The sequence below is a fragment of the Girardinichthys multiradiatus genome, chromosome 12 (genome assembly GCF_021462225.1).
Source record: "Girardinichthys multiradiatus isolate DD_20200921_A chromosome 12, DD_fGirMul_XY1, whole genome shotgun sequence".
Classification (NCBI taxonomy): domain Eukaryota; kingdom Metazoa; phylum Chordata; class Actinopteri; order Cyprinodontiformes; family Goodeidae; genus Girardinichthys; species Girardinichthys multiradiatus.
Window position 1 is genome coordinate 13,658,920 of NC_061805.1, and position 13,042 is coordinate 13,671,961.

Genomic DNA, 13,042 nt, shown 5'->3' on the forward strand with positions numbered 1-13,042 from the left:
AACCCCCGCATGTTTCATCAGAATAGTGAGACATAGGGCGAGAGCTTTTTAAAGTGGCCCCCCAGGCCACACTATTCATATGTTGCACATGAAGGAGCCCTCGTTCATGACCCTTTGTGTGAGTCACATTCCAAGCCACCGGGGAACCCGCTAACATTGGCCATTGATCCTTGAGAGCTTAAATCTCGCTGCATGCAAGCAGGAGCTGTCAGATCGCGCTGCAGCCAACAAACCACTGCTGTTGGCTCCTGTCTAGTTCATAGAACATAGAAGAGAGCATGGGAAAGGGGAGGGGGATGTCTGTGTGACGTGTGTCACGACATTTATAGCCCTTGCGACTGATGTGGTGTATGGAGAAATGGCAAAAAACAGACGGTGATTCCTGGAGCTAGAGATGGCACAAAGGGGCCTTTTGATGCCAACATTATTAGAGCATTCCTGGTTATTTTGTCAGAAACCCTTTTTCACTTTTGGGGACGTTTTAATTTTGTTCCCTAATAACATTTGAAGCATTCTCAGATTGGTCATAACATCTGTATGCCATTACCAATAAACACTTATTTCAAGTTCTGTCTTGGCCTTTATTTACCTTTCCAGCCCCACAAGTTTAGGCCCCAGTTTCATTTATGTTTTATTTTTCTAAAAATATAAAAGTACGTATGCAAATTGCTTAAACATAAATAAAAATGAAATAAATTCAGTTTGTAAGGTAGAAATAATGTTTGCACAATTGAAAAAACCTTGATAAACCTGTCCTGATATGCTCTCACTGCATTTGCATTACATTTAGTTACTGTCATGTTGAAAGTAAAGCTGTTGTTAGCTGTTCATTTCCAGAAGTTGCATATTGGATACATTTTTTATTATATTTTTCTGTGTTCGCAGTTAAATAAAATAAAAATATTACAAGATCCCCCTCACCTATGACTTAAATTTGGCTCAATATCTCTTATACACTTACTACTTAACAGATGACTTAGACTTACATGACCCTCTCTGACTTCCTGTGAACCTGTGTACATGCAAATGCTACATATAATGGTACTGGCTTCATGAGAACAAGACAAGATTTTAACACAATTTTTTGGGAAAACAACTAGAGCAAATGTTTCACAACTCCAACCCAAAACTGTTTTGAAGAAGCAGTAATTCAGTCCTGGCTTGACCAGTCTGTACCTTGCAGTTTTCATGCACATCTCAACCTGAGGTGGTTAACTTGAGCAGCCCAAAAGCAGTCTAGATTCCCTAAAACTGTTAAACATCTGTTTTGTTCAGAGCTGATTGAAAGCTGGGAAGCAGATTCCAACTAGCAGTGTCAGAGGGTGATGGCAGCCTCTAACACTAGATGGACCAACTGGTAAGTCGTAGAGATTTGAAATTTGGTACAAAGGTAGATCTCTTCAAATAAATAAAAAAGTATCTTGGAGGTATGATCTAAAACCACCAGGAAGTCAGCCATTTTGGGCCAAATGGTGATTTTTGGCATTTTTGATAAATCTCATACATGTAAAGTTTTTCAGCATGTCTAAGGGGCTAATAGCAAACTTTACCTAATTGCCCAAAAATTCAAAGAGCTGCAACTTTTACATAAAAAGGCCGAATTACACCAAACTTTGTATGATTGATTTCCTTTGGGTGCCCGATAATCCTATGTGGTCATATGCTGACATCATCAAAGACCTGCTTCCTGAGAACAAAAAGTCACTTTTTTCACTTGGAAAGGCCCCTCTCTGACCCTCTTAATCAACTTGAAATTGTGTCAGAAGACACAAATGTCAGATGACATCCCTTTAGCCCAGCCCACTGACAACAAATAACAGGTTTCTGTGATGAAATGTCTCTCAATGACAGTCTGTAGAGGCTTCAAACTTTGTCTAACCCATACAAATTTCAGTTGGTATTTTTAAAACACCAATCCTTGAACCGCCACCATAACGTGGTGGAGGGGTTTGAGTGCTGGAATGATCCTAGAGGCTTTGTTGTCCAGGAATTAAATGCCCCTGGTAGGGTCTGGCCAAACAGGTTCTAGGTGACGGGTCAGACAAAGAGCAGTTCAAATGCCTTTATGAGGACTACTATAACAAGGCACGTGACGTTGCCTGCTACGGCGGAGCGGGTTTCCCACCCTGGATGTTTTGGGGCTATCAGGGCTGACACACTTTTTCAATTTTACGTGGCGGTCAGTGACAGTGCCTCCGGATGCTAAAACTGGCACTATGGATGTGGAATGTCACCTCACTGGGGGGGAAAGAAGCATGAGTTGTGTGGGGGGTTAAGAGATATTAGCTAGAAAAAGTCGGGCTCAACTCCATGCACAGCATGGGCTCTGGAACCTAGCTCTTCGGGAGAGGTTGGACTCTCTTCTATTCTGGAGTGGTCCGGTGGGAGAGGCGGCAGGCTGGGGTGGGTTTGCTTGTCGCCCCCCGGCTCAGCCGTCTCGGGTTTACCCCGGTGGATGAGAGGGTTGCATCCCTGTGCCTTCGGGTCAAGAAGAGGTCTCTGACTGTTGTATCAACCTACGGGGCAGAGAAGTGGTGCAGAGAACCCGTCCCTTTTTGCTTCCCTGTCAGCTGTCAGGGGTGCTGGACAGTGCTCCTCTCGGGGACTCCGTCATTCTGCAGGGAGACTTCAATGTCCATGTAGGAAACAACAGTGACACCTGGAGGAGTGTTATTGAGAGGAATGGCCTCCCCGACCTGAAGCAGAGTGCTGTTTCACTTTTGGACTTCTGTGCCAGTCACGGATTTTCCATAATGAACAACATTTTCAAGCATTAGGGTGTTCAGTTATGGTTGAGGTGCAAACACACCCTCCATTTCTGCTACCTGTATGACCCCCTCTCTGTCCACTGTCTCTACATGCTCATATGGGTGGAGAGAATGCTGCAAGGTTCTGACTGGATGCAATCTGCTGGGTTTCCTTAGACAGAAAAACTTTTTGTCCAATTTGAATAAATAACTGAATCTGACTGCAAAGTTCAATGATTAGGATCAATTGGAATGTATGTACCTGACTTTTGTGAAGTGCCTTGAGACGACATGTGTTGTGAATTGGCGCTACATAAATAAACTGAATTGAATTGAATCAGTGCACTTGGCACCAGAAGACCCTAGGCAGGAGGTCGATCGACTTTGTTATCGTGCCTTCGGACCTTCAGCCACATGTCTTGGACACTTGAGTGAAGAGAAGGGCTGAGCTCTCCACCGATCCCCACCTGGTGGTGAGTTGGATCCCTAGGAAGAGGAAGAAGCTGAAGATCTGAATGATCTTTTGAAAGACTTGATCATTTTCGGTAAAAGTACAGATAACAAGAAAAGTCAGTTCCGTTTCTTTTTTCAGCAGTGAAAAAAACTATTAAAAAGTCTGAGCATATGATGAAGTTTACATTTTCAGATGTTAGATTAGGTGTAGGAAGATTAACCTTTGATATAAAAGTAGCATACAACAAAAACTACACTGCATCAACAAGGCACTTCTCTGCTAATTATGTCTATATGTTCTCTAGCCAATATAACATAAGGCTCCATATCTTTAGAGGTGAAACCCCCTAGTGGTTCAGTTCTGGCTCTTGTTCTGTCTTGTTTTTATGGAGAGGCTAGTAAAAATCTTTGGGGAGTACAGGTTCTTTCCTAACATGACACTGGGGTGTAGTCACCAAATTGAGTTCTCGGTTCTGTATCCCCTTGTAAAATGTTTTATGCATATAACATTGGATAAGTTTGTCATATATCATGTAACATAATGGAGGAGGGTAGCAGCAGAACACATCTTTTACAACTGGCAAACTTGGGTAGAAATCAATCAAATTAAAAACACCAAGCAGGAATTTAAATAGATTTATACTAGTTTCAGGTCTCAAGATGATCATTATCCTCATCACTGCTTATTTCAGCCTCTAGACCCATGTTATCATCCATGTAAATCATCAGAGTGAAATTCTAGATGAAAATATAAGGCTGATTTGCTTGTAGCAGGAATGCTTACTAAGAGCTGTATTCTCAAATACAAACTCTTTCTGACTGGATTAGAATCCTGGCTTACAATTACAATAAGGCTGCCAGACCTTTGACCTCCCTATGACACCATATAACCTGGATATTTACAATCTCAACATATTTATTTTATGTATTTTGTTAAAATCCTGCATTGAGAATTCATGGAATTCATCGTTTTTTTATCCTGCTCCTTTTATATCAAAATATTGTTCAGATGTTGAAAAGTAAATTGACTTCTGCCCATTTACTTGACACCCTGTATCTATGTTTTTTTAGAACCTTTATTTATCAAATGCAGGTCGCTTTCAAAGTGCGTAGAGGAATGCAAAGTTTCCTTTTCAACATATTATGAACTTAACTTAACAATCCCCACTCCCTCCCAACCATAAATCTCCTTCTGCTATTAATGGGTATTATAAATATAAAATATTATATAAATATTAAAATATTATATATAAATTTTAGTGGTCCTCAGTTGTCAAAGCAAGCTTGTTATGCTGGAGTCTCTTAGACAAATATTTATTTAAGGTGGGCATCTATTTGACCACCACAGATGGGTGGACCCAGCCATGTTCACCTAGAGGATCCTCACAAGGAGACCTCCAGAGCTGGCATCCCGTCAAAAAAATGTAAGTAGTGGCCCCATAAGTGAAAACTTTATTTTCTGCAGTTTCAGAAGGCTTAGAACCACCACATTTTTTTTTAATCATTGGTGGTTGAAAAGACTTCCACAATAAAAGGATTCTCTTTTGAGCAAAGGCAATTACATTACTTTGGATGGCTGTGGTGCGGGTGTCATCTGCAGGTTTGCCGAAAATAGCAATATGTGGAGTTGGAATTAGAATATATGTCTGAAATTAATTTGAAAAACATTTGCCAAAATTCAGTCAGCTTGGGGCACATCCAGAACATGTGGGCGAGGTTGCATTGAGTCTGCAAACATCTACCACATTTGTTTTCTAATTTGTCTGAAAAAAGCCTTGAAAGTTTTTCTTTACTGTAGTGTAGCCTGTGGAGGACTTTAAACTGTATTAGTGAGAGACTAGCACAGCTGGTTGACGAGTTAACAACCAGTATGGCTCCTTTCCAGAACTTCTCAGAGAAAATGAATTTGAAGTTCTGACTCCCAGCTCATCTTAACATTATCAAGACTAGATTCACTGGCTGAAGAATAACTTTTAGAAATATGTGATATGGCTCTTCGACAGAGTTTGGCTTTAAGAGCTAGATCAATCCCGCTGGGTGTTGTCATCTATGGGAATGATGTAGTATGCCTTTTTGCAAAGTCCTGCAGCTGGAAATATCTGGTAAAGTCAGATTTATTTAAATCAAAAGCGGAAGTTAATTCGTTAAAACTCACCAATATTCCATCAATCTAGTGTCCCAGACTGCGTAACCCTTTATTTTCTAAGGCGAAAAACTGCTAGTCAATTTTGCTGGAGTAAACAAGTGATTATTGCAAATAAGAGTCGGTAAAGGAAGAGTGAGCCATCCAAAGTGACATCTACTATGGCCCCAAATTTGGGTGCCAGTGACCACCGGGTTAAAAATGAAATTTGAGGGCAAGAAAGGCAAGGGTCTACATGTTAAAGCCTGCAGTGAGAGGAACAGGAGGATGACTCACTCTGGCACCAGCTAGACTCTGGGAAAGTAAACCAAGATTATCTTGTGCATATTTGCTGCCCAAGAGTAACCAATTAGATGGTGTAGTCCTAATGCCACGGTAGGTTTTTCCCTACAAAGTAAAGTACGGCTTGCCCTGGGCCGTTTATCAGCCCAAATGAATGATGAGATCATTTCATTTAAGGTTGAGAAAAGGGATTTAGGAAGAAAAACAGGCAGACATTGGAAGACATACAAATATCTTGGTAACATATTCATATTTTATAACTTGTATTCTTGCAGCTAGGGACAATGGCAGGTAAGGTTGTAGGTCAGTCTTGACTGCCCTAGTTAAGGAGGTAATGTTTTGGTCATGCATTATCCTCAAGGATTCTGTGAGTATAGTCAATGGTGGTATGTCTATGGCCAGTTGGTTAATTGGAAAATGTTCACTTTTGGAAATGTTTAGTTTATATCCAGATAAATGACCAAAATAATTAAGTAGTGTCAAAATGGGTGGGATGCTTACTAATGATTCACTCACATTTAAAAGTAAATCATCTGCGTGTAGAGAAACTTGATTCTCTCTGACCCACCAAATCCCTCCTCCATTTTCAGGGCAGCTGAAAGTGGTTTGATCACTTGCACAAATCATAACAGGAACAGTGGACATCCCTGTCATGTTCCCCGAAAATAGTGGTAATGGAGCAGAACATTGGGTAATTGTTTTACACTGAGGCAAAAGGGAAGGAGTACAGTAATCTGACCCATGAACATAAATTGGTATCAAAGCCTAATTGTTTCATGGAAAAGAAGAGATAGGACCACTCCACCTTGTCGAAAGCTTTTTGGCATCTAGAGCTATTATAATATCTGGGGCATTGGAAGAGGAAGGAAAAATGACAACATTTAAAAGTTTTCTTATGTTGGAGTTAGAGTGCCTTCCTCTTATAAATCCTGTTTGGTCTTCTGAGTGTCAAGTTCTGAGGTCGGATCGGACCAAAACGCAGACAAGAGCCAGGTAGCCGCATAATTAAAGGAATCTCCGTCTTTAATTAGCAATCTTGAGGAAGTAGCAACACACAAAGAACTGATCAGGGAAATGAAACATGGCAGAACAGTGAGTGAATAAACAGAGGAACCTGCAGGGACCAAAGAACACAGACCAACTAATATACAGGGAGAAAACAAAGGCAGGTAATCACAGGAACTAAGAACAGGTGTGACAAGCTGGCAGGGGGGCACAGGGGACAGGTGGAACTAATTAACAACACAGGGAAACAGAGAACTAAGCAAAAGTTAACACAAAACACAAACCAAGTCCAAGGATGTCATATCATGACACTGAGATAATCTGGGGCAAGACAGATTCTAAATGTTGAGCTAGAGTTTTTGCGACTTCTACCAGTGTAAGTGATATTGGTCGGAAAAATACACATCTCAATGGGTCCTTACCCTTCTTAAATATCAAGGAGATGGAAGCTTCCATGAGTGTAGGTAGCAGGGTACCTTGTCAAAATCAGTGGTTGAACAGTAGTAGCGGGGCTAACTGATCAGAAAATCTTTTATAGAACTCAACCAGGTATCCGTAAGGACCAGGAGATTTTCCATTGTTCATTGAATGGCTCATTACCTTTATTTCTGAAAAAGTGAGAGTGGCGTCATGTTTAAGATTGTCCTCAGGTGAGACCCTGGGTAAGTCCAATTTTTCGAAAAAGTTGATTTTCATCTGCAAGAGACTGAGATATACAACTGTGAAAATTATGATCAAAAAGTATAAAAAAAAATTTCAGGGTCAGAGATTATTGAGCCTGATTCGTCTATTATTTGTGTGATTTGGCTCAGTGCTGTTTTTGCCATCATTTGATTTGCCAGCTTTGCACCATGCTCATACACCGACCCTCGAGCATGAAGAAGCAGCTGTTCAGCTTCAGATGTGAGGAGAAGGTCAAGTTCTGTTTTATCCATTCTTTATAAAGATCTGGTGAATTTGTGGAAAAAAGTGAACTGTCTAGATCAGCAATGGCTCTCTCAATTTTACACTGTTTATGTAGCAGCATGTTGTGTTCTTAGTTGAGAAAAGAAATAGTAACACATACAAACGAATGTAAGCAGTGTAAAAAACATTGCTGTTCACCGTGGCTAACTGATGACAAAGTTAGCATTGGATTTGTAGCTTTCCATCAGTGTTAAAGTAAAGGGCGATTTTACTGTTTTTAAAAGACTCTTCACTGTGTCTAGCTTTAAATGTAAAATGGACTGGTAAAACTTAAACTGGACAGTTCTACAATGAGCAAAGATTTTTTTTTAAACCCAGTTTGAGATTCATGAAATTGTTACTATACAGGTCCTTCTCAAAATATTAGCATATTGTGATAAAGTTAATTATTTTCCATAATGTCATGATGAAAATTTAACATTCATATATTTTAGATTCATTGCACACTAACTGAAATATTTCAGGTCTTTTATTGTCTTAATACGGATGATTTTGGCATACAGCTCATGAAAACCCAAAATTCCTATCTCACAAAATTAGCATATCATTAAAAGGGTCTCTAAACGAGCTATGAACCTAATCATCTGAATCAACGAGTTAACTCTAAACACCTGCAAAAGATTCCTGAGGCCTTTAAAACTCCCAGCCTGGTTCATCACTCAAAACTCCAATCATGGGTAAGACTGCCGACCTGACTGCTGTCCAGAAGGCCACTATTGACACCCTCAAGCAAGAGGGTAAGACACAGAAAGAAATTTCTGAATGAATAGGCTGTTCCCAGAGTGCTGTATCAAGGCACCTCAGTGGGAAGTCTGTGGGAAGGAAAAAGTGTGGCAGAAAACGCTGCACAACGAGAAGAGGTGACCGGACCCTGAAGAAGAATGTGGAGAAGGGCCGATTCCAGACCTTGGGGGACCTGCGGAAGCAGTGGACTGAGTCTGGAGTAGAAACATCCAGAGCCACCGTGCACAGGCGTGTGCAGGAAATGGGCTACAGGTGCCGCATTCCCCAGGTCAAGCCACTTTTGAACCAGAAACAGCAGCAGAAGCGCCTGACCTGGGCTACAGAGAAGCAGCACTGGACTGTTGCTCAGTGGTCCAAAGTACTTTTTTCGGATGAAAGCAAATTCTGCATGTCATTCGGAAATCAAGGTGCCAGAGTCTGGAGGAAGACTGGGGAGAAGGAAATGCCAAAATGCCAGAAGTCCAGTGTCAAGTACCCACAGTCAGTGATGGTCTGCTGCTGGTGTTGGTCCACTGTGTTTTATCAAGGGCAGGGTCAATGCAGCTAGCTATCAGGAGATTTTGGAGCACTTCATGCTTCCATCTGCTGAAAAGCTTTATGGAGATGAAGATTTCATTTTTCAGCACGACCTGGCACCTGCTCACAGTGCCAAAACCACTGGTAAATGGTTTACTGACCATGGTATCACTGTGCTCAATTGGCCTGCCAACTCTCCTGACCTGAACTCCATAGAGAATCTGTGGGATATTGTGAAGAGAACGTTGAGAGACTCAAGACCCAACACTCTGGATGAACTAAAGACCGCTATCGAAGCATCCTGGGCCTCCATAAGACCTCGGCAGTGCCACAGGCTGATTGCCTCCATGCCACGCCGCATTGAAGCAGTCATTTATGCAAAAGGATTCCCGACCAAGTATTGAGTGCATAACTGTACATGATTATTTGAAGGTTGATGTTTTTTGTATTAAAAACACTTTTCTTTTATTGGTCGGATGAAATATGCTAATTTTGTGAGATAGGAATTTTGGGTTTTCATGAGCTGTATGCCAAAATCATTCGTATAAAGACAATAAAAGACCTGAAATATTTCAGTTAGTGTGCAATTAATCTAAAATATATGAATGTTAAATTTTCATCATCACATTATGCAAAATAATGAACTTTATCACAATATGCTAATATTTTGAGAAGGACCTGTATAGCCAATGCTGGTGTATCCTCTTTGGCTATCTTTAGTTCTGCACCCCTTCCTTCACCGGGTCACTGGTGCAAGCCTTTTATGTATGCAAGCCATTCCAAATCCTAATCAGGGTAAATAATAAAAACCCATTGAGCCCAGTTTACAATTAATAGATTAAGACCAATATTCAGTTTGATACAGCTAAGTGTTACTAGGCTTACTATGCTTTTCTGTGAAAGCATACATCTAATTCCAGGGAAAGATCGTGGCACTGCTTACTTTCTGAGTGCATTCATTCACAAATCTGATGTGTGAACACGGTCAAATTGAATGTGAAAAAGGCAGAGAAGACTCAGTCTGCTCTGAGTTCTCTGGAGCCACAATTTATTGATCTTTTTCTTCTATGAGCTTTTTGATGATGACTCCTTTGGTATCAAGAGTCAGTGAATGACTGGATTTGTAAGCACAGCTTATGCAGCTCACCTTGAAGGGCTTTTGTTGTATTCCGGTGTTCCAATTTCAACCTCTGCCATTAGTGCAGAACTAGATTTTACTATTCTGATGAGAAAATGCACCAAAAAAAGGAAATCTGCAGAAAGATGCAAATTGGTTTAGTAGAAGGCTAAGCTAGGTTTCTATCACCAGTGTTGTCACTAAGAGTTTAAATAGGTGTTTTTTAAACTTCCATGCATTTAGATAGTTACAATAACATCAAGCCTTGTTCAATAAGTTAACTTTCACTAGAGAATTTAGAATGAGAAAACAAAGCACACTCTGTGGGATTCCTTTATTCATTAAAATCCTACATATGGAAACAAATCGCAAAGAAGCTATTTTTACTTAATTCCATTATGCCTCTGCTAAGCACTAAATAGAAAATGTTTTACCCACAAAACTGCTTTAATTTCATATTCAATAAGTTTCATTAGTGTGAGCGGGAAACTATTGTTTTTTAACTCACAGGTTTTAATCTTTAAACCAGCAATTAATTTACAGTAGCTGTGGGGCCATTGGATTTAAGGAAACAAATCTGAGCTTAGACATGAATTTAAGAGATACAATTTCAACAGATTTTTAGCTAATTAAAGACCCAGTGGGCTTACTAACGTTTAACACATGTGAAAAGATGCATATTTGAAAAAGGAAATAGAAAATGAATCTTTTGTATGGGAAAATCTCGAGATATCGTTATTATCTATTATATTCCAAAGTACTACCTCTATCAAGTAATCTGCAGCACATTTTTATTATATCATAAGAGTTTTCCATGTTCATAAAAATCTATCTGGCAACCTAAGAATAATCAGTGCATCTCCAAACCGTATTTTAATTTTCATTAACATATGTTGCGTTTATCTGGATCACATGGTTGTTAAGGGCTAATTCTGTGATTATCTTTGCACAGCAAGTGGTGACAGCATGGCAGCATGATAAAAGCAACACGATCCAACAGACTCCACATGTACAATGAAAAGGCGAGAGCTCTCTGTATACACAGTATACACTGGGAACTGTGCTCACATGAGTTTTCACTGAAATCCAGATGCTGTAACCTAAATATATCGCAACAGTCAATCTAGTTTTATAAAGCAACTTTCAGAATGTTCATCTATAGGGGGATTAAGAAGTTTCACTGCCTGCCGTCCTTTACAGAAGGAGGATAATACAGAATGTGTACAGCAGATAAAGTCAGTAAAATATAAATGTGACTTTACTGTCACTATATTGAAATAATAAAATAATATACGGTATATTCTTGCCCAGCTTGTAGATTGAGTAATTTTAATTTTTGTTTTTATTTATCTCAGTGCAGCAGCTTAGAATCATTGAACGCCCCTACAACAAAGACTGACCTTGTCTAAATCAAAATTGTTTCTGATTCTTTTTATTTTATTTTAATGAAAACTAAAACATCACCCAGCGGCATATGGCATAATTTTATCTCAGTCAGGGGTTCACACACTTTAGGGCGTTCTGTGTGAATAGGAATGCAGACTGTTTGCAAAAAGCGTTATTTTACATCTGCAATGCCTCTCATGTGCTCTCTAAAGGAATCGCCGAAGGTGAATCCGACAGCTCTTATTGTATGCTTTAACTTGATATAATGGCTGTTTTTGATGGTGCACTGCCACATAAACTAATTTTGTTTTGTTTTTGTTTGTTTTTTTCCAAAAACAACCACTTTTTACCTAAAAAGAAAGAACAAACGCACTATGCCTGTTGCACAGGCGTGCCTGCATCAGTGGCTGCTCTTCTCCCAGCAGCGTGGTCATACTGATAGATTAATAGGACAATTAGCGCAGATCCGACTCATAAATAAGCACTGTGAGTGCCTGACAGTGCAAGTTGTAGCATTATGAATCAAGACGGTGCTCATTTTGGGATCAGGAAGAGCTTCAACAGCGGCAAAGCAGGTTAAAGAAAAAACTCCAGAGGATGAATGAAAATACACACTGGAGACTGCGTGTGCGCTTTGGAGAATTTACAAACCCCAGTTCAATAACGTACGTTTCATTCAGGCGACAAGTGGTGCGCAACCACAAGGACAGCGAGCGCAAAGTATCCATGCGTGCACATGGAGCAGAAGCTCCTACCTTTGGAGATCACTGGTGCTGGCCAGTAAAACCCATACAGGAGGCCTACGGTGAAGAGAAAGCGTCCTTTTGTCCGTGCATCCATAGCCCCCCACTGATGCGCTATAGAGGTGACGGTTCTCTGGATCTCTCGAGTCTCCCTTCGCCCCCTCCTTCTGCTACTCCTCCGAGCTGCGCGGATTCCTCACGTAAAGCGGGAACAGAGGCAGTGTGACAGGCTGGCAGCAGAAGAAGAGTCAGGGAAACAAGTGGACGTCTTGCGGGCTGGACTACTGATCGAGAGGAAACACGCATCTTTACTTTAGCGGTGTGTGCGCAGTGGGGGAGACGTGCGCTCTCAGTTTACTCCCCCTTTCACAGCATCATCAGCACCGGAGCCTGCTGCGCTCCGACCAATGGCTGAGGGAGGAGGGCGGAGAGGAGAGGGGGGAGGAGACCGAGATGTGGACTTCGAACACTCAAACAGTTCTTCTTACTGTAATGCAGCAGGCACAGGTCCACCCATACAGTCCGGCAGCAAGATTTATGTCAAGCACCAAATACGACTGACTTCACTCGAGAATGAAGTTGGGTATTTTTTTTTTTTTTTTGGTGGCACTAGTGGCATTTATTTCACCGTAAATGGGCAGAGAGAGAAGGTGGGAAGAGATGCAGCAAAGGTCCCAGGGTCGGGAATCGAATCCAGGACGGCTGCGTCACAGACTCAGCCTGTGTGTAAGGTGCGCACGGTCTACACCTACACCACGCGCCACGCCCCTAGAATCGCATAGTTTGATTGAAAAAACAAAACAAAAAAACCCCACATAAATCAAAGTAAGGGAAGAAGACTCCAATAAATTAAACTTGATTAGTGTGATTTTTCCCAGAGCCAAACTAAGCGGCTGCTTAGGGGCCCAGAATTCAATCGGCTGCTTGACTTTTAAAGCAG

At 40.9% G+C, this 13,042-nt stretch overlaps 1 protein-coding gene across 3 annotated transcripts in view; it reads right to left on the reverse strand.

Moving 5' to 3' along the window:
- The window catches only part of unc5db (unc-5 netrin receptor Db), a 450,113-nt gene extending 437,503 nt beyond the window's left edge, over nucleotides 1-12,610 (reverse strand). For all 3 annotated transcript variants that reach the window (XM_047381514.1, XM_047381513.1, XM_047381512.1), the window contains exon 1: nucleotides 12,115-12,610. In XM_047381514.1, coding sequence (XP_047237470.1) covers nucleotides 12,115-12,199 — 85 coding nt within the window. In that variant the 5' untranslated portion in view covers nucleotides 12,200-12,610. The remainder of the gene's footprint in view (nucleotides 1-12,114) is intronic.
- Between the last annotated feature and the right edge of the window lie 432 nt (nucleotides 12,611-13,042).